Here is a 22,433-nt window from a genome sequence, read left to right on the forward strand (position 1 = left end):
TCCAGTGTGAAGTTTCTGAAGTCAGAGATGATTTGGGTGCCGTGACCAATGCAGGCATCTACCATACAGAGGAGCTTCAGGCTGCTATCAAAGCAACCTGGGCTTCAGTAACACCTCAGCAGTGCCACAGACTGATCGCCTCCATGGCACGCCACATTGAAGCATTAATTCGTGCAAAAGGAGCCCCAACCAAGTATTGAATGCATAATAAAACTTGCTTTGGAGATCTTGAACATTTCTGTTTTGTAATTCTTTTTTTTTTTTATTGATTTTTGAGAAAATATTCTTTTGTGGTAAGCATGAAAACAAAAATAAATAAATATACATACAAACATAAAGTCTGATTTAGAAGAAACCCTTCAGCCCATGCAAGTATCATGCCCTGCTCAAAAATACAATGAGATGGCCCTAATTTGTATTCATGAATGTGACCATTCTGTTTTTTTTTTTTCCAGCAGTGCTGTGCCAAAATAAAGTATGGCCTAAAGGAGGCACTAGATGGAAATTACTGCACCAATGAAAACAACTGAGGACCAAGCAGTCCTCTCCCTGATGTACCATATTAACACATACAGCTATCAGGTTAGTCAACCTGTTAGGAGTCCACTACTGTGCTGGTAAATTTCCCTGAAGCTATGCAATACAGCTGTGAAAATTATCAGCTCACTGATTTAGACAAGCTACAGGGGACTTGGTGACACAGATTTCATTTTAATTTGATTGTTTACTTCTATGTTCCACGGTTTTACTATTGCCCTGAAAGCTGAACAAATCAAATCCTCTCCTTACTTGAGATTGTTACAGCCTGTTCTGTTCCTCCCTCTAGCAGAAAAATCCAATTAAACTGGTGTCAGACGCTGTGTTGATGTTGCGCGCACCTCTGCAGAAGATTATCCATTTCCCTGTAATGACTGAGACTTTTGTTGGTTGAAAACATTTAAATGATAGAATATTTCCCTAAAGAATATCATATCTGTTCTAAGACCTGGTACGCTTACTATGCAAGTTTATTGCTTTTTCTCCACATGTTTGTATTTCCCCCCCCGCTGTCTGACAGCGCATATGTTTTACCATATAAAACTATTTGTAGCATTGCCAAAGTTCACCACATTATGAGTTTTGAGGGGTTAATGATTAAAAGCAATGTATCATTATAAAAATCTTACAGGGCTTGCATTGAGCATTCCAGCGGCATCCACCTCAAACCAGATTTGACAGTTTTTTCGAGTTTTGATGCAGCAGTTTCAGTGGTAATCTTGCTCCTGTGACCTTTGTGTTTTTCTAATAAGTATAAAGAGGACATTCCTGACGGCGATATCTTCAGATTGAGATGAAATGCAAAACCCCATTGCTAGTGGACAGGTTATGACTCCCAAACAAGTATAGTCTCTCCCCGAAGCACAGGAAGATCAAGATTTCTTTGAAAATTCATGCCTAAAATACAGTTCAAGTTTTCGTGTGAACTATAATAATGTGTTTTTTTTTATATTGGGTCTTGAGTTCAATCCCTGGGTTTCACATTATGGATATTGGCAATAGTGTGGTATTTTGTAGCTGTGCTTTCAGACAGCATTGCAGATTTCAGAGAAAGTGATTGGTGCATTGTGTAGTTTTAGTGATAAAATGTGTTTATTAAAACAGCTATTTGTGACCTATTGAAAGGTGACAGTGGGGTTGTTATTATCAGTGCAACAGTTCATTCTTTCTCCTGAGCGTCCGAGCTTTGAGGAACCTGATAGTCTGAGCGAATGAAAACCATTGCAGTCTTCTGATGTTGGCGTGTTTGCTGCGGCAACTGCGGTTTTGTGCTGCTAGAAAGGAAAATAGTTTGTCCAAGTGTGGGCGGAGTCTTCTGTGATGCTGTGGGATGTTATTGGTGATTGTCTGTCATAGGAAGGAATAAGGCTTCTTTCTTTCTTTCTTTCTGTTTATTTGCTCATGGTCCTTTTGACATGGTCCTCATTTTTAAGTATGCTTGCTTAACTATTACAGAATATATACTATATGTTGTATGAATATTTTACACGTGTATTCTGTGTTGTGATTGCATGTTTGTGCATGCATGTCTTATTTAAAATACAATGCATTTCAGTCAATTTAGTATATTTTGGAGTTTTGTTTTGCCCTTTAAGTCATAAGTCTTCAAAAGCATGTGAAGGGGCTTCTCTGAGAAGACAGAAACGTTCTCTGACTGAATCATCAGCAGCACTATTTAACTTTTTATTCACTTTGAACAGACAGTTAAAAAAAGACAGACAACTTTGACAGACAGATTTCATCACTCCGTCTCTATATCTGAGTTTTACAGTATTTAAATAGCTTCAGTTGACACAGGACAAGCCTGTAGATTTTACTGCTGCAATAAAGCTCTGTCCTAGCAACAATATAGAAACATCATACGTACCCATAACTTTCTGGCTTGCTCTCCTTTGCTTTTTCTGTCTTAGAAGGATGTCTGCATGCACCTGACTAATTTTGCTATCAGCTGTACGAGACTGCAGAAATGAGAGCAACAGAGTGGCTATAGAGACGAGGACAGATTTCCATTTGGACACTGGACATCAAGGACATTGAAGACGAGTCACTGATGATGCATACAAACTATACATTCTGTAATATATTAAAACAGAGAACAGTTATCTTAAATAGTAAAGATATTTCAGAGTTTGACTGTTTTTGCTGTACTTCTGATCAAATAAATGCTGCCTTAGTGAGGAGAAGAGACTTCTTTAAAAAAACATTCGAAATCTTACTGTTCAAATGCTTTTGACTGGTAGTGTACATTTACAGGTTTGTCTCTGTTCAGAGAAGTTCTTTAGTGGGACAAACACTTGCATATTCATTAGGTGATTGCTTCAGGCGATCATTTAGCCATAAGACGATGCAGCTGTGGTTGTTGGCACACACAGCAGCTTGTGGCTGCCTCATGAACCAAACAAAGCTTGGAAATGTTTCTCTTAGACAAGATTTTGGCTATTACAGTTGTTAACAATACATCTGTTTCCACGTAGAAGGGCACTGGTTTCCCTGGAGTGCTAATGCCTCTCTGAGAGTTCATTTTCCTTAATTTACTTCTTAATTAACTTAATTTCCTTTTAAACATACTGTAGCATGTTTCTCTGTTTAGTGATGAAGTCTCTGACCCATAAGGTCTAGAGAAGGATGTAAAACTTTCTTCATAGTCACTTCTTACACTCCCTTTCTTGTTGACGTTAACTTACTGGACTGTGAATAAAATATCTAAAGCTTAGCACATTTAGTTTTAGGTCTTGCATGTTCAACTCTCAGATGAGCATGAAACCAAACAGCAACTTGTTTAGTTGCATTTTTTTTGTGTGTGTGTGTGACAAACTTGTACAATTTGACACTATGAACACTACAAGCTCAGGATGGTTGGCCGGTAACTGTACCGCATGTCCAGCACTCTAAGATACTTGCAAAAAGTAATTTTGTTTTTCAAACTCAACTTCTTTTCTGGAGTAGGCGAATCAGCGACTAAATAAAAAAGTTCAGGGGTTGGTAAGATTTTTCAGAAAGGTTTTTGAAAGCTGACTTTTATATTCACCAAGGTTGTATTTATTTGATCAAGAATACAGTGGAAGCTGTAATATTTTTTTAAAATGTTATTATAATTTAAAATAACTTACTTTTAAATACATTTAAACATTTATATTCATTATTGTATTGGCATGCCTGTTTTTTTGGCATTCATTACTCCAGTTTTGAGTGTCCTTCAGAAGTCCTTCTAATATTCTGATTTGCTGCTCAAGAAACATTTGAATTATTATCAATGTTGTAAAATAGTTGTGCTGTTAAATATTTTTGTGCAAACTGAGATACTTTTTCTAGGATTGTATAAATGATTAGAAAGTATTTATTTGAAATAGAAACACTGTAGAAAACCTCATAAACTCAAAACATCACATTTTTCAACTGGCCAAACTGAATTTATAAAACTAGATTCACATTATTTCAATCTGGCCAAATGAAACATGATGTGATGTTACAGATGTGATTAGTCAATAGAAAAATTTGAATTGGAGAGGTGGTTATTTTTTTTATTTTTTTTTTACAGTGAATTTTTAGTAAAATTCAATTGAATGCATCCTTTAAAATAATTCTTTCAAAAAGTCTTACTGACTGCAACTTAAATCCTGTAAACAAATGCTTGTTTGTTACATGCATATATACAACTTAGATACATACAATTACTTTTAGTATTTTGTATTCATATTTTTATGATGAAGAAGGAAGAATAAGGTTTATGGAGAACTTGCAGTCATGTCAACCTGTCCACCTCTGAATCCCTCAGGGCCGAGGCAGTATTAAGAGCAGGAAGTTGTAAAAATCACACGGCAGTGCTCTCCAGACAAAAGAGGATCCACTACTGTGTGCTCAATCGGTGTTCCCACAGTCACCATACAGGAGAATCTCTTTACAGTCTGTGCCAGTATACCACATCACTCACTATTCAAAATCGTTTTAAGCAGTCGTTTTTTTACTGTCATTTCCCAACTATTGCCAGGGCTTTACTGCAGACGTCACCCATTGAGTTATTGTCAGACTCAGACAAGGGTACTGCAGACTGTTAGTCTCTAATGATCTGAGCATCCAAAGTGTTGGAGTTTACACCTCCAAACATGAGGAGATAGATGTGATCGCAGTATACATGCACCCATGCAGTTTACTGTGTAGCCCAGTTTTTATTATTTTACAAATACCTTGTTGTTAAAATCATTCTAAAGTCATGTTGCGACATTCCTTACAAATACCAAAAACTATTTCATCCACATGAATCAGCACACTATCCCCTGTAATTTTGTCAGCACAGAAATTGTATTAGTAGCCACAAATCGGAATGAAGGTACAGCATTAAGATCATTTTCTTATAAGGGTGATTGTGTCACAAGTTAGACGAGGTTAATTTCCGCTGAGACACAGATTCAGCAGCCTTTCAACCAGAATTCACCTGTAGCAGGTGGAGCACACCTGGATATTCAGCAGGTGCCTTCATTCACATAACCAGCTTCTCAACAGCTTAATTCCTCATTTCTAGTGCGGTGTGTTGGAAACAGTGCTGTTTGTCCGCTTTTGGCTGTGTGTATGTGGTTTTAAGCAGGACATTATTAAAAGTCATGACTGTGTCATAATTTTATAGACAACAGTAGCTAGAATTCACAAAACCGCAGTTGCCGCAGCAAACACGTCAACATCAGAAGACTGCAATGGTTTTCATTCTTACAATACATTTAAGCACTGCCATTTAAAAGTTTGAGCTTGATTTCATTAACGCTGCATTTATTCAGTCAAAAGGGATTTCAGAACATTTTAAATAACTGTTTTGTTTGCATATATTTCAAAATTTTATTTATTCCTATGATGGCATAGCTGCGTTGCCAGCAGCCATATTGCTCTAGTATTAATCATTCTAACATGCTGCTCAGGAAACATTTCTTAAAACTATAAATGTTGAAACATTATTTATTTATTTTTATTTTTTTTTGTGGAAACTGTGGTTTTGGTGCATGTGTGAATAGAAGGTTCATCACCGTTTATTCGAAATAGAAATCTTTTGTAACAATATAAATGTCTTTACTGCCATTTTGTATTAATTTAACACATGCTTTCTGAGCCAAATTATTTTATTTCAAAACATGTTTTAACTGTATTTGTATGTATGTATTCATGCATTTTTAAGTTCGGCTTGAGTCTGTTTTGCAGCCACTGTCATATTTTCTGCATTAATTCAGGCTTTTCACTTGCAGACATTATTTATTAGAGCAAGGTCTGTGAGGCTCAGACACTCCTGTCCACCTGTTCATGTTTTGTCTGGTTACAGGCTGTTTGATTTTAGATTTTCAAGATCATAATTCAGCAGGTTGTGTCTAGGATGGAGTATAATGACAGGAGCTTTGTGTCTGTAAGTTGAGAAGTAGTCTTTAAGATTAAAGTGCTGTTTGGTCAACAGGTTGCTGTTAAACTAGGACAAAAGTGTTGGTGTGAATTATTAGAGTTGTGTCGGCTGTAAAGGCTTGACAATGTTAATGAGTAGAGCATTAATTGTTTTCTATCCTTCTATACAGCCTTGTTATTATTATTAGTTTTGTTTATCCGACAAAGAATAGGCAGAAATGCATCAAGTTAAATGTTTCCATAAATATTTTTAATAGTCAAATTTGTCATATATATTTTGGAAAGCATTATGTACACAAGTTCATCTATGCCACAGTGTTCAGGTGCAAAAAAGCGCCAATAGATGAAAAATGTTTACGGACAAACTTCAAAAGATCAAATGTTATGAACGCAAGCAAAACTGTTCTATGGGAAGATAAACAACAAAGCAGCTGTTCATGGGGAATGATATCTAGATTATGAATTACTGTACAGATGCATAAATACAACAGCCTTAAACGTTTACAGTACGGCCAAGAAACATTTTCAAAAACTATGCTTTTGTGTCCCACAGAAGAAAGAAAGTCATACAGGTTTAGAGTGACACGAGGGTGTGTGAAAATGATCAATTAACTTTCCTTTTTGAGGAAACTATCTTTTTAACATGCCAAAGATGCCACTATTCTTTTATCGTGAAGCACTGCCAAAGGGTTTGGGCTGTGTGGCTGTCCTAGCTCCCCCTCTAGGTTTAAGCAAGTGGTCTGGTCTCCAGTGCAGGCAGTGGGGACAGTGGCATCCTGCAGGATGGTGCAGTGTCTGGACGGGGGAATAGAGAGCAGGCTGTGGAAGTCCACTGAGCCAGGGGTAGGTCGAGGGAGGGAGCTGAAAAGTGTCCACTGGCCTTGTGGTGGCACTGTAGGGGTTTGTATAACCTGAGAGGCTAGCCATGCCCAGATGGGAGTATAGATGAAGGGGCGAGCGGGGTAGCAGTGGGTAGTGGAGTCCAGCAGCCGCCTGACTCACCATGAAGGAACACAGGTTTGGGTCCAGTGGATTAGGCCAGTTCAGACTGTGACGCTGCCTCTTGTCCTTCATCCTCCTGTTCTGGAACCAGACCTGTAATGAAACAGAGGGATAAATGGTCTTAGTAAAGGACACAGTATGTCCATCGGATTAGGTAATTGTAGATGTACAATAAAATTTTCAGTTTCAGAAGGGATGGAGATCAGGCGTCTGATTTTAAGGTTTCTTGGGTTGACTGTAACCCATAGCCTCGCAAGACACAGACAATCCTCTCTTAAAAATAAAGGTTCAAAGAGGGGGTTTTCAGAGCGATGCCATAGAAGAACCAATCTTGAATTCCCCAAAGAACCTTTCATTGAACAGTTCTTAAAATAACAAATTTTTCTTAGTGTAAAGAACATTTTAATAATCCATAGAACCTTTTTCCACTGTAAATGACCTTTTTATGAAACATGGATTGCAAAGGTTCTTTGTGGAACCATTGATGCCAATAAAGAAGCCTTTATTTTTTTAAGTGTGTAAAGCCTAAATTTAGATTGATGAATAATAGCGCTTTTTAATGCACTTTAAAAGTTGCCTGTTGGGCTGTGAGTAGCTTTTGTTGGGCCAGAGGTTGAGTGTGGCATGAAAAGGTCTACACCGTGAATTACCTTTATTGTGGTCTCAGGCAAGTTGAGCGCTGCAGCCAGTTCGCATCGTCTGGGTCGTGACACGTAACTTTCTTTACAGTATTCTTGCTCAAGACGGGTCAGCTGCTCCCTCGTGAAAGCAGTCCGGTGCCGCCGACTCTGGTCCATCCCATTCAGCAATGAAATACGAGGGCACTCTTCCTCTCCTGGATCACTGTCAGCATGAGCAACAGTAGACACTGGAGACTCCCTGCCCTCTGCTACTGAAAAGTTTACTTCACATTAGGCATTCGTTTACTTTGCACATAGCACATTTACATTCAGAAAGACGGGGTTTTCAATAAAAGTAGGCTACAATTTCCTAAATGAACTCGCTACACTAATGTTAATTTTTGCACAGTAGGCCTATATACATGTAACTTAAATAGACAACATATCAAGGCAACCAGGCGATTTTTCAAAATAAATAAATAAATAAAAATACAATGAAAACGTGTTTATTCCTCCCCTACGCCTAGTGTTATATATGAATGGTGCAGGCTACTTACGCATTTTATCGTTGATATCCACGTCCGTAATCCAAATATTCCCCAAATGGATTTTCACAAGCTCCTCATAGTCCTGAAAACAGTCCCAGACCAGGCCCTCCCCAAAAAAAGTGTTTATCTCTCGTCACTGCTTGTCTTCAGAGCCAAGTTCGTTTATGACGGGAAAGATGAGTTGTTTTTGTAGTCGCTGTCCACCCCCCTCCTCCCTCAGCTCTGCATCTTTCAGGTCGTCCCATCTCGTCCCTAATGAGAGACGCGCTCTATCCGCCGAGGCGCCGCCGGGGCGCGCGGACAGAGGGAGGTGTTAAACTGTCTTTGGTCTCCGACCGGCCTTTGTACTTTTTTGTTATGGAGAATTAAGATCGACCATACTGTTTGCATACTGTCACAGTGGCTTCCCCGTCGAGATAGGCCAACCCTGATTGTTCCTTGGCGTTTGATGTTTGTATTTTTGGAAGTCAATCATTAGAATCCTAATGTTTCTAAATTGCAGAGGTTTACAGTTTATCATAGACTTGAAAGCGTTTCAGAAGCCGTATAAATAAAAGCTACGTAAGGTAAAGAAGCTAAATAGCTATATATATATAAAATAGTAATTGGAAAATTGTCAGAATATTAGAGCATCAACTAATTTAATAATAAACAAATATCGTTGCCAAACAGAATTTCCTGGCATTGGTTAATCTAACAAACCCGAACGATATTTTATTAGCTATTTAGCATTTCCCCCAGTTTACTGAAAACTCAAAGGGGACAACTTAAAAAAAATGTACTCGTGCTCATGTAGTTCCATAAATGTATTTTTCTCCTGTGTGGAAAAAAAGTGTCCATAATATGTGCTTCAGTGCAGGTACAGAGAGGATAAAAGGTCATGTGACTGCACGCGACATGGATCAGTAATGGGTTTCTCTATTTTACCATTGTGGATTGATTGGACACCTAAGCTTAAATTAAGGCAATGTCACTCAGGCGCCTCTTCTTCTTCTTTTTTTTCTATTTATGGATTTAGATTTAATATTTAATATTTCAAATCAAAGTAGCCTATATTTATAAACATGTAGGTAGGCCTACTGTATTTTGCGATTCAGTAGGCTATGTCTATTTGTTCCCACTCCTAAACATTCTGGATTATGAGTAGAATAAGGTTTGTAATTAACATTACTCAAGCTTTTAGCATTTCTATTTTAGATTTATTTAGGATTTATTTCTATTTATTAAGCATATTTAGCAGTTTATATTTATTAAGTTGGTTTCTCTTTCCCATAGTCTCTAAAACACGTACGTGGCGCTTCAGCTTGGTCTGATATCAAACTAACTGTTGTATTGTTATACACCAGTGCTTTGATCACTTGTCAGTTAAGGGAAAGGCTCCACCAGGGCTATGGCCTGTACCTGGCTGGAGACTGACGCAGATATCGTGTAGAGGTGACAGAAAATTGCCCTAACATGCGCTGACAAACCTATGTGTGTCACAGTGTGTGTGTGTGTGCCGTTTTTAAAACTTTAGAATACTCAGTTTGGCTGATTTAACGTTTACACGATAACGATGTACTTTTTTTTTTTTTTTAAGTCTTACGTATACACGACAACGTTTTCAAAACAAAACGATTCGCGCTTACAAATATCTGCTAAAACGGCTAAAACGCTGTATTACATATGCCAGGTACACTGACACCTTGTTAGTAAAGGGTACCTGCAGGGAAGTAACGATTTTATGATGTGTGATGCTGTATGATTTATGATGTAGGCTATCTCCGCTGTTGGTTGTAATATTGGTGAAGTAAATCCACACTTTGCTGAATAAGCGTTAGGAAACTCTCGGGCAGCGACAACAGTATATGCTCTGCCATTGTTGCGCATGTTTTTTGCGCTTGCCTTTAAAGGGGTCATATGACCTTGCTAAAAAATAACATTATTTTGTGTATTTGGTGTAATGAAATGTTTTTATGCGGTATGCAGTATATAACACATTATTTTCCATATACTGTAGGCTACATGATCATGGTTGATCTTCTGTGCCCCACCTCTCTGAAACGCATGGATTTTTACAAAGCTCATCATTCTGAAAAGCGAGGTGTGCTCTGATTGGCCAGCTCTCCAGTGCCTTGTGATTGGCTGAATGCCTCAAGCTGTGATGGAAATTTTATATCCCTTAACATATGTGATGCTGTGTCCCGGTGCAACAAGAGAAAACCAATAAAATCCACTACTGAGGTGGCATTTGTGGCATCCATAATTACTGATTATAATGACTTGTACTGTCTTTTTACCTGTTACTTTGCATCAGCGCTGCATAAACATAAAACTATGTCTGCAACTGTGACTGGAGAAACCACAAACAACAAGCCTACTGTACACTGCTCAAAACTTGTGTTTGAATTGTCACTGGACAATGTGAAGTAAATATGAAAACATACAATCTGTGAGTCAGAACAGATGGTATTGTATGTAGGCTACTCTTCCAGATTCAGGAAACATCCCTCTGTAAAATGCGTTGCACACAAACAAATGTTTGATTTAAACTGTTCTGAAACAGTGTTGTAAGTACAACCTAACCACTGATTTCTGATTGTGTCCTCTTTTGGAAGCTCTTTTTGGCCGTACAAAGCAGTCTCGCTTTCACAACAAAACACACAGCGTCTCAATGACATGGTGGCAGCAACAGCATTACAGTGAGAATAAAAGTTTCTCCTTCTTTCTTTGCATAAACATTTGGGTGGTCTGGTATGCAAATCTTCACACACAGTGATGTAGACATGTGGGGGCGTGTTTAACAAGGAATTTTAGGATTGTATATGGATGAGACTTAACTTTTAAAGAGAATATCTCTTTGGATTTGAGACTTTTGTCTTTGCAACTTTGGGGATCTTTACTAACAGCTTGTAACACTCCAAAGATAACGGGAAACTTGAAATCGCATCATATGACTCCTTTAAAATCGACACTACTGCGCATCTCATCACATGCGCATGACATCACCATTTTTCCCCTATTGATAGTCTTCATGTGACATCACACACTCATAGGAACACCCACCTGGAGGGCAAAACAAAACTTTGCTTCACTGTCCGCCAGATATTTTTACGCAGTTTGCATTAAGCAATTTAGTAAAATGCAGATAGTAAAAGGTGAAATTCAGTAAACGCTTTATTGATGATGTATATTTTGTACAGGCAAGCATATAAGCCCAGAATAAAAACAACAATGTGCAAAGATTCACGTTTAATGGTTTCCCATAGAAAACCATTATAAGGAAAACAGTGAACCATTAAGTGGATTGCGTTCATATTCTGACCTCATCTGCTTGCATATGTACACTTTGCATCATTAATATACTGATTACAGAATTTGATCTTTTAATATTACTGTTGTAAAAATAATAAGGCGCTTTAAGTGTGTTTACGTTTGGCGCACTCTTTAATGAATGAAATATTGCGGCGGGTGCTTAATATGGATTCTAAATGGCCAAAACATGCATTTAGTTCACATGTTTTGTTCTTTTGAGAAGTGATCTGAATATTTGCGTCTGTGAAACAAATTGAAAATTAATAGGCTTGTGGTACAGTTCTATGGCCCTTTATGGGAAATGTGAATGGCTTTAGGATGATGTGGAAAAAAAATATTGGATTCAGTTTGTTATATTTTATTAGTGTTCATTTATTTTATTAAACTTGATAAATTATTACACCTTTTTATAATTAATGTGGTGTCATGATTTACTTTTGATAAAAACAAAAGTTTATTATTGTATATTCGTTTGGCATTACATTTATTGTACCCTTTAAATTGATTATTGAAAAAACAACAGCAGCAGCAGCATTATGCTGTAACATTAGCTACATTAGCTTTTTTTTTTTTTAGCTGTTTTTGTGGTTTCAGTATTGTTTTGAAAATACTTGATTTTTAGTCCATACAGTACATTTCGACTGTAGGCCTTTAGTATAGTATGACAAGTTTAGTGCTATTAGTGCTATTTTTTTCTGACCTTCACTGTATAAAATACATTTAATTATGCAAGTCCATAAAATGTTTAGATGTCAACTTGAATGCATTTATTTTAAATAAACGATCAGTTATTCAAAATATTGAAAGTAAATGTTTTGTCTTGATCTATATACTTGGCTGTACAATGAAGGGCAAAAAGTATTCAAATGTGTTATTTTACTTATATGCATAATTAAAACTTAAGATATTTGAGGTTTTACAAGGCATGGGTGCCTTTGCTCTGCAGCCCTTTAGTTTTCCTGCTCTTCCTCTTCATCTTCTTCCTTTAGAGGTTTAAATCAAGGCTATTCACTTTGTTCAGCAATGCAGCCACACATTATACTATCTGTTGCCTACTGTAGCATACATAGGGGCACCTGAACAAACTCAAACTTAAAATCATACATTACTTTGATTGTGACCGTTCTTGAAAATGGTTCAGTTGTCAAATATGTATGGATGTTATTTTAGAGATATGCTAGTATGCTACAAAGCGGCATGTTCATAGCTCATTATGCTTCCAGCTCAAAAGTAGCCTATAGTGTTACAGTTTAGTCTTCTTTACGTTATGTTTCTGTTGTTCCTTAAACGCTAGAAAATCAGTAATAAGACATTTACAAGGTTATCAGAATTTTGTTAGTTATGCATGATTTAATCATTATTTTTGCAAAACGGGTCATCCTTTGCAAAACTTATGCACATAATGCACACCCCTAAAAATACCCTCAAAAGTAAACATTTGTTCCTTATTTAACCCCTAAAAGATTCATAGCAGTGCCTTAAAGGCATATTTCATCCAAAAATGAAAATTGCGTCATCATTTACTCAGAAGTCCTTGGTCACACATTTCTCACTAAATAGTTGATTATTAGCATTACTAGCATATTGGCTGTTTATTAGTACTTATAAACCATAATAATGCTTTACATTTACATTACATTTAGTCATTTAGCAGACGCTTTTATCCAGAGAGACTTACAAATGTGGAGCTTTATAAGTAGGCCTTCTAATATTTTAGATTCCCTAATCCACCCTATACCTGGACTTAACAACTACCTTATAACAACTTACAGCAAATCAGGACTTTATTGAGGCAAAAGTCGTATACTGAAGTGTGACCAACTTTTTTATTTTGTTAAGTACAAAGGAATATCAAGAGTTTGGTTCCAAAATGCAATATATCCATTTTGATTAATTGTTTTTTCTTTACCAAAAAAGTGGCAAGATGAAAACCAGTATTTTCTGTTTCAAACTTACACATAGCATCTTTAGGTTATAATAACATTAAAGATTCAAATACAGGTTTTTATTTTCAAAGATTTATTATAAAATTTTCTCAAAATGCAATAAATTCATGATACTATTTTCTCAAAATGCAATAAATAATTTATGCAATAAATCATAAAGCAAACTGATGAAAATACATAACATAATATGTTGACCCACATATGACAGCCTCTGAACTTGGTCAATACTCATCATATATACAGGCACTGGACAAAAATTATATTCATCAGTCATCGCTTGAACATGAATTCAACGGGTCATCTTGTTAATGCTATAAATTCAATACAGATATAAAATAAAAATGTTATCATGAACAAGAACATTAACAATATCACAGTAGACCACAGAAATTCCAAAATGAAAGCACTTGATGGAAATTAATCATTTTATATTAATCACAGAACCAGCTTTACTGACTAGATGCTCATGACAATCACATGCGATTTATCTTGCAGCCCTTGTTTGTTGATCACATAGTACAAAGTAGATGAGGAAAACTAGGATGCTGGGTGTATTCAGAGCACCACCATTACTGTCTAGAGTGCTGTGGAATGGTGCACTGTGATTGGTTGAGCAGATATAAAAAATGGAGACTGGTTTGTCCCAGTTTGGGAAAAAAAGGGAGAAAACATGACCAATACCGCTGCGAATATTGCATTTTGCTTAAAATTAAGACTTTTTAATAATGACCAGATACAATACTTTTTTTGGCTGAAACGCAATAAAAAAAATGTACTGGAATTTATCGTGTTTTGGAACCACACTCTTCATAAACTTTGAAGAATTTTGGTAAACACTCAGTTGACTTCCATTTTTCCCCACACTATGGAAGGCTAACGTCAACGGTTTGGTTACCAGCATCCTTCAAAATACCTAATTTTGTGCTGAACAGAAGAAAAACACTCGTAAAGGTTTGAACAACATGAGGGTAAATGATGACAGAATTTTCATTTTGGGGTGAACTGTCCCTTTAAGTGTACATATTACTGATTTAAGATAGGCCTACTACATTTTCATCTTTTAAGGGTATTGTCCCAGTGACAGTCTGTTTTATCTGTATCCTATGGTACATGTTTTGCACATTGTTTGAATGTAGAATTAAAGTGTTTTCAAAAGCACTTCGGTTTCTTCTTAGACACTGTACAGTTACAAGTGTGCTGCAGTAATTTTATGCTATTACTGTATGTTTTTATTGTAGCTTTTTTTTTTGCAAATGAAAGAATAATAATAAAGATGACAAAGTTTATGCATTCCTACTTTAAATTTATTAATCTTAATGAAGTCACAGTAATGTGCTATTTTAAGGTATCATGTAAATACATAATGAACATTAAGCACTCTTAGCAAGCGTGTCTTGCATGCATTTGAAGAGCATTTTTGGTAAATGTAAAGTTTGAATGTTCCCACACTCTGACTGCCATTAATATCACTCATGATCAGACAGCTGTGAGAGTTTCGTTGTCTATGAAGTTGTTTGGATTAATGTAATTTATGATATGTTGTCTAATATATTTAGGTATTTTAGAAGCAAATTAAGAGCGTAGTAATCAAATATTTATATATTTACATATTATTTTTATATAAAAAAAATTTGGAAACCAAGCAATCTGCACAGAGGTCCATGGTTGTGGTGCTTTCCAGAGGGGCTGCAAGTTCACATTGCATAATTGCATTTAAGGCTTAGCATTCAGATATTTTGACGCAAAATATTTTCCAATCCTCTCTTTTTTCCACAGAAGTAGTCTCTTTTTTCTACCTTTCCACTGTAATTTAAGGCCCATATTCCACCAACCCCACAGAAACTGGCTTCAGTGAATTATTACTGAATGCAAATACTTTATGGTCATAACAGCAGAGGTAACTTCTCCCATCTTTCATGCTACTTTTTCTTACTCTTTCTTTTTCTGTCTACCATTTTTACTGAAACTCATAGGTCTCTATACAGAGATTGTGTTTCAGTGCAACATTATAAATAAAGAAAGTCTATTTAATTTATTTGTAAGGTTATTCTTTTCACCGTTTTAGGCTATAGATGTCATTATCAAAAACTCAGGGACTATCCTGACTGAATTAAGATGAAGCATACATTGTCCTAACATCATCACACAATGTTTTATATATATATATATATATATATATATATATATATATATATATATATATATATATATATATATATATATATATATATTTCCTTGATACTTGTCATGTCTCCTATAATAATGCTGTAATAAACTTTTGGCCTCTGCATTTAGTCTTAAGATTTTTATTATTTTGATTTCATCCCTTCTATTGGTGAATATATTAATTCTGAATATTCTGTATATTCCTCAAACCAATCGGCCTTTAGGATAGATATGCATACAGTATCTGGCCATTTTCAATTGTGAAAGATGAATTTCTTGACATTTGTTTTTTCAAGTTTAAAAACTATTTTCAGTGTTTAAAACTATAATGTGTCTGGGTTTAAAAAGTCACTCTCGATTTTTCCAATTCCTTGGGCATTCTTAAACGAAAGAAAGATCCAAGTAAATGCGCCTCTGGACAGATTGAGGGATGCGGCGCTCATATTAGGAATGTTTGATTTAACAGGATGGAATTCTTTTTGCGAGCTCAGCTTTAAACAGTGGATCTATAGCCATCAATGGTGTTGCTTGAACATGGATATCATTCTTTCTTTTCATTACAATATTTCTAATTTTGTTGTCATCATTTGAATTGATTTGAATTTGATATGTAGGTGCTTGTAACATTTATGTACATCCAGATATTTTAACGTAGTGTGTTTACAATGATATTTCGGAAACTGGGACTAATTGAAACTATAAATGTAAAAGTAATAAAATGTTATGTGAATTATTATTATTATTATTATTATTATTATTATTAGTATTATTAGTATTATTAGTATTATTAGTATTATTGAAAGTGGCTTAATAATTTAGAGTTGTGCAGAAGAGAAGGCGAATATATCTATGGACACCAACATCCGCATCCTCACTGCAGCGAATTGCTCCACATCTTACAAGTGTAAAAATAAACTTTTTAGATCTGTTTTGCGTTGTTATAACTGTAACTAATAATTCTAAATTTGTAATATGTGACTGCCATGCTACAGCCTAGGTTAATAGAGCAGATTCGAACCTGACATTGAAGAAGATGCATGAGGAATATGATGAGTGGGAGCCGCTCACTCACTTTATTTATTTATTTACAATATTACAGGGTGCATCATATTTCATGTGAATAAAACGTCACAGTTTAATATCGAATATAGTCTCTGATAAACTGTCTGAGTTATGATAAAAATTATTTTGTTTTGCATACTATCGAGTGGTCGAGGGCTCGTCATTATTGGCGCATTGTTTGTGCGCTTAGATAAAGCATGCTGTAAAACACAAAGTAAAAAACGCAGTCCATATGAGACATGTACAGACTGCGTGCTTTACACTAATGTTTTCTTAAAGTGTTTTGGTGTCCCCAACCAACTGAATTTGAAATCCCATGAGAAACATCTTTAGTTTTAATTATTCAAGATTCTATATTACAATAAGAGGATCAAAATACATTTAGCTATTTAATCAACAGAATTATTTGTCTTGTGTTTCCGTTACAGATAGAGTTGAATCAGCAAAGGTCAGATCTCACAAAAAAACTAAATATTATCTCGTCATTTAGCCTATACTCACCCGCATGTCTTTATTACGTGTAGCCTCTCTCACAATAATAGGCTATATTTAAAAAATGTATCTAGTGTATTTTTGTCCATACAGTGAGGATCAATTGTCCATTTTCATTTGGACCCCAGCGATATTTTGTGTTCCACGGAAAGTCACGAGGGTGAGTACATAACTAAATGTGTGATCAGTGCTCACAGTAATATATAAATGACAATAACAACAATGTCTATTGTTTTTCTAAGATATTCACTTTTACTGTAGCCATAGCCGCCTGACTCACAAAGTACGGCAAACTGCATACTGAACTCTATCATTTCCATGAAGAGATCACGTTCTCGCCTTTGTTGTCGCTTTATGGAAACATACTTGCACTGGGTCTATGCAGAAAAACGTTCAAGCCGTGAAAATAAATCTATGCAGGAAAAAGTTAAAAATGTGGAAATAAATCTATGCAGAAAAACGTTACAAATATGAAATACTAAAAAGCAGTTTTGTGATATGATGCCTCGAAGCGTGTCGCTGTATTTTTCAATGTGAAACGGCTGTTTTTATTGAACATTACCAGCTCACTAAACGAACATGAAACAGTATTCATTATATCTCGTGGTGCATGTTAAATGCACTTATACTAAATTACACTAAAGTTTTTTTTCTTTTAAACCATTCACTAGTGTTTGATGTGTGTCAAAATTGCGATTTAGAAAGAGAAATGAAAATTTGATTTAAATACATTTGCACAGAAACGTTCATGGTTCTCCTTGATCTAAGTGTGAAGCATCTCATTAAGCGTGCAGACGTTGACACTGGTCTAAATCTAAACTGTTTGTCAAAGAAACGCCGCGCATCATCTGTAGGTTAGCCACACTTTTGTTTTGTTAAAAAAAATATTGCTTTAGATATAATTAACGGTTCACATTAAACTTTATGTCAGTTAATCTTAAGCTTACAGAGCAAAACTATTCATTTCAAGTTCGCGTATGCGCTCTCTTTACTTTCATTTACGTATTCTTCTTCTATCATTCCTGCAAACTTTTTAGTTTACATTACGTTGGAACGGGTTTTAATGTGTTAATATGCTGATTATCCCACTTACCCTGTACATAATGAATTCATATGTGTCTGTCTTCCGAAGATGTAAGTTTATTAATGCTGGACGCGAACTGTACAGTTTCGTGTAAGACCCCTAGCACGTGGGCAGGGCGTTTTACAACTAAACCATTATGGCATTTCCTGGGTACAGTAGCTGCCTCAAGCTCAACGTGTTGTGAGGTTGCTCAGCTCTCACTACAAACACAGACAGGCTCGTGCCCTGAACCCAGAGTAACAGCTGTGCACTGGCAATGGGAATGCACTGATGATTCACAGTCTTTAAACAACATGAAGAAAAGACTAGTGAATTATTTTCGTCTTTTTTTAGGACAGATAAGTTCATTTTCAAGTAAGTTAAATTACATTCTGAGTATGACTGCTTGAGCAATATCTTTAAAATTTAAGCTATTTTGTTTACCTGCAGACAGTTTTATTATTCCAGCTTGATTCAGAGACCTTGAACTTGGATAGTTTGCCTAAGGAGGGACAGCCTCTATCATTGGCTCCTAACAGGCCCTTCAGGGAGGGCTATACTCATCCCTTTAAACTTGGCCTTGACCTTGAGGGCCTTTCCTGACCTCTATGTAAAGACCACAGTCTGGGGAGGTGTGTGTGGGAAGACAGATTAAAGGGGAAGGCTGTTGTTCCATGTACACAATTTTCATTATTTATTTCCATACACAATGACGTTTACATTTTTAGCCTCTGAAATTATACACACACACACACACACACATTTGTTTATTTTTTATTTCTTTTTGATTTTCCACATTGATGTGTTATTGTATTTTCTCCTTTAGCCACATCTTTTTTGTTGCTTGCCCTGAGGGGTTTGCTTTTTGCTACAGAATCTCATTCACACGCATCTGTATTAACACGAATTTGATTCTTGATTTGTTTTAAATCTTTTTCATAGGATTATAGTTTCTTGAGGTAAAACGCTGAGTTTTGTTTGAAAAAAGAGGGTTACTGGTTTTAATCATTTGCATTTTTTAAAACATGTTTTTAGGTGAAAAACGTCCTCTCACTGATAAAATGTGATATTAAAATGAGCACAGTTTTTTTTAGAAACCTTCCCAACTGCAAAATCTGTAATAATAATTTATATATTTGGTAAAAATGCTAAAACGCACCAGTGTGGCGATAGAGACCTTTGAGTAACAGCTGAATAGGGAACCATTTTGGAAGTTTTTTGCCTTTTATTTCAGCCGATATTTCAAGTATGACATTTCATAAAATGGTACGAGGGGTTGTTCAAGCATATGTATGAAAAAAGTTATGATTTTTCATCTTTTATGGTAATGATGAATAATTTATACATTTGGCACTGCTGATTATGGGCCTTTAAAATGTCTGTAATGATTTAAAGGCATTCCAGCGTGTGCTTAGCCAATGTGTAATTAAATCCTAGCTAAAAAGTATGACCCATTTAAACATTTCTATTACTTTTTGCAATGAGATGTTGGTAGAAATCGTTATAGCATTTGATGATCAGCAAGGGGGCTGCCAGAAATATATCTATTTAAATTATAATATTTTCATGCAAGTACGCGTCTCTCTTCAGTTCAGATGACATATTCAGTGCGTAAGATGACACACGAATAAATATAATAAACAAAAACTTTTAATAGGTTATCAGCATATATTGTTATAACATATATAACATAACACACATTTGTTAAACGAAATTATTAGGATTACAATACATTTTCTAACAATTAATTAACATTAAAATAACAAATAGCAGCATGTATGCAGATGTTATTAAAAAAAAATAATGCGATAGATAGCTCAGTGAGTTAAAGAAAAGGAAGTGTATTAATGCATAAATGCAATGCAACAATAATGCAGTATTTGAAGACAACTTTTAGACATTTAACCAGGGCTTGACAAAAAAGAAAAAAAAATCTTTTGACATTCTTCACTCAGGGTTTATTTTATGCGTCACGTGGTACAGCTCTTATCCAATGAAGGCACTGCAAAGCAGACTGAAGTCCATTGCGTCAATGCAGCTGTACCAATGTAACTGAGTGTCCTGCTTCGGACTTGAGTCTTTGCAACATAATTTTCCGTCCGAATGGTGAGCGTGCTATGACCACCTCCCTGGTCCTGAATCCTCGCTGGGCGGACACGGTTATGTTTGTGTATGAAAACAACTTGGATGAGCTGAAGAACATGGAGGGTCTGGTTGGAAGCGGCAATTTTGCGGCCAACCAGTGCAGGAATCTGATGGCCCACTCGGCTTTGAGTGGCCACCCGTCTAGCCTCGTCCACGGCTCCAGCTATTCCACTGTGGACGTATCGACTTCAGCTTCTGCAGAGACGGGCAAGCAGTGCACACCTTGCCCAACAGTTCCTCAGGCCTCGTCCACCGGTCCCATCCCGTACGGCTATTTTGGCAACAGCTATTATCCTTGCAGAATGGGGCGGGGTTCCCTCAAGTCCTGCACGCAGCCGAGTGCACTCAGCTACACTGCAGAGAAATACATGGACACCCCGGTCACATCTGAAGAATATCCTAGCAGGGCTAAAGAGTTCGCCTTTTACCACAGCTACCCCAGTCCCTACCAGTCCATGGCCAGTTATTTGGACGTGTCAGTGGTACAGACGCTTGGCACCGGAGAGCCGCGACACGACAGTCTCCTGCCTATGGATAGCTACCAACCCTGGGCTCTGGCTAACGGATGGGGCAGTCAGATGTATTGCTCCAAAGACCAGAGCCAGGCGGGCCACCTCTGGAAGTCTGCATTAGCAGGTACGTTTGAATCATTTCTCTGCTGAAATGGGAATGTTCAAAATAAAAAAGCTTGCGCTTTAATGTATTTGCAGAATGCAAAATGAAATTACTCTTCTGGTCAGACAGAAGACAGATTTTATTTTTAGACACAGGTTTGAAATTTCAGAAACAAGAGAGTCTTCATTTTATAAAGAACACAACTACTACACGTTTACATTAAAGTATCAATTTAATCAAATAGCGTCGAAAACGAGTTCTTAATTAAATTGATAACTCTGGAAATCTGCAGATGTAAAATTTGTTGAAATGCAGTTTAGTTAGAAAATGAATGAGCCCGTTAATAATAAACCTTTTTGTTATTCGTTCCAGATGTTGTGGCCCACCAACATGACGGGGGCCAATTCCGTCGAGGTAGAAAGAAGCGGATACCGTACACAAAAGTACAGCTCAAGGAACTGGAGAAAGAATACGCAGCCAACAAATTCATCACAAAGGACAAGAGGAGAAAGATTTCAGCGGTAACCAACCTGTCCGAGCGTCAGATCACTATTTGGTTTCAAAATAGGAGGGTTAAGGAAAAGAAATTCATTGCCAAAGTTAAGAACAGCGCGCCATAGTGCAGAGCTGAATCTTTGTTTTTCTCGGTGACTTGAAATTCAGAGAAGCAAAAAGTCGTCTCGAGGACATTTCTTGGACTGGGACTGAATGTTTTCTTTTCCCAGCACATTTACACCAAACAAATAAAATGGATGGACTCAAAACCGAAATGAAATGGAAAAATCATGAAAGGACAATATAGCTTGTGAATTACGCACGTGCCTGCCTATGTGTAACTGTGTTCGTTTAAAGTCCTTTTGTCCTATTTAGCTTGCATTTAATGTTAGGTATGTCAATGTTGTTGTTGTTATTGTTGTTGTTGTTGTATTAGTCTTGTAGCTTATTACCCAATACCTGTCAGTACTTACAATATACTATGTTTATATCGCTTGTAAAACACAATAACATATATCACAAAGCTTAATAAATGTGTTAATTCCATTCTGTGTTTTCTAGCAAAGTAAGTCGTGTCTTTATGTATTATTCTTATTGAGCATTGCGTAATTACTCTTTATAGTCCTCTGTTGCAAAATTAATGCTGTCATTGATGACAATGTCAAAGAAATCAACAAACAGTTTCTGCCATTATTGTGAAACTGTTTCAAAACTATTTACAGCACTTTGTTTTTAATTTCTAAATAGGCAGCTGTCTGGAGGCAACTTTTGCGTAATTTCGAAAGCTATGCATTTATGGCAATGTCAAAAATAGTATTTATCTCTTGACATTTGACATCAGATTGGGTCGTATGATTCATCAGAATTATCACTTCGGTTATTTTAGCATTCGGAAAGTGAAGACCTTTATTGTTTTACTGTGCGCGGCGTTTGAGAAAGTAAATCAAAGCGCCCTAGAATTGTTGTTAACATTTTAAATATATGTTATGATATTTTATAACAAAAAGCTGACAGTCGCTGTATGTCTCCTAAAAGTTTTCATATATATATATATATATATATATATATATAT

The 22,433-nt window shown here is 36.2% G+C and overlaps 2 protein-coding genes across 3 annotated transcripts; one reads left to right on the forward strand and one right to left on the reverse strand.

Moving 5' to 3' along the window:
• Window positions 1-6,141: 6,141 nt before the first annotated feature.
• Window positions 6,142-8,604, reverse strand: eve1 (even-skipped-like1). Of its 2 annotated transcripts, none has more exons than XM_026207643.1 (3): window positions 8,093-8,604; window positions 7,566-7,804; window positions 6,142-7,008 (listed from the first exon to the last, which is right to left on the reverse strand). In XM_026207643.1, the coding sequence occupies exons 1-3, from the start codon at window positions 8,094-8,096 to the stop codon at window positions 6,580-6,582; spliced, it is 672 nt and encodes a 223-aa protein (XP_026063428.1). In that variant the 5' UTR covers window positions 8,097-8,604; the 3' UTR covers window positions 6,142-6,579. The 2 variants fall into 2 exon arrangements, with proteins under 2 accessions (XP_026063428.1, XP_026063427.1); XM_026207642.1 differs by having other exon boundaries at window positions 7,566-7,807; window positions 8,093-8,602.
• Window positions 8,605-20,022: 11,418 nt separating this feature from the next.
• Window positions 20,023-21,899, forward strand: hoxb13a (homeobox B13a). Its single transcript, XM_026208982.1, has 2 exons — window positions 20,023-20,887; window positions 21,239-21,899. Exons 1-2 carry the CDS (start codon window positions 20,224-20,226, stop codon window positions 21,484-21,486), a joined length of 912 nt encoding a protein of 303 aa, XP_026064767.1. The 5' UTR covers window positions 20,023-20,223; the 3' UTR covers window positions 21,487-21,899.
• Window positions 21,900-22,433: the final 534 nt, after the last annotated feature.

This window comes from Carassius auratus, chromosome 28 (genome assembly GCF_003368295.1).
Source record: "Carassius auratus strain Wakin chromosome 28, ASM336829v1, whole genome shotgun sequence".
Classification (NCBI taxonomy): Eukaryota; Metazoa; Chordata; class Actinopteri; order Cypriniformes; family Cyprinidae; genus Carassius; species Carassius auratus.

Bases quoted from the DNA above. Each gene is read 5' to 3' on its own strand.
- hoxb13a (XM_026208982.1), top strand. From the start codon at position 20,224: ATGACCACCTCCCTGGTCCTGAATCCTCGCTGGGCGGACACGGTTATG. The intron at 20,888-21,238 runs GTACGTTTGAAT...TATTCGTTCCAG, and splicing joins CTGGAAGTCTGCATTAGCAG to ATGTTGTGGCCCACCAACAT.
- eve1 (XM_026207642.1), bottom strand. The intron at 7,009-7,565 runs GTAATTCACGGT...GTTTCATTACAG, and splicing joins TGCCTGAGACCACAATAAAG to GTCTGGTTCCAGAACAGGAG.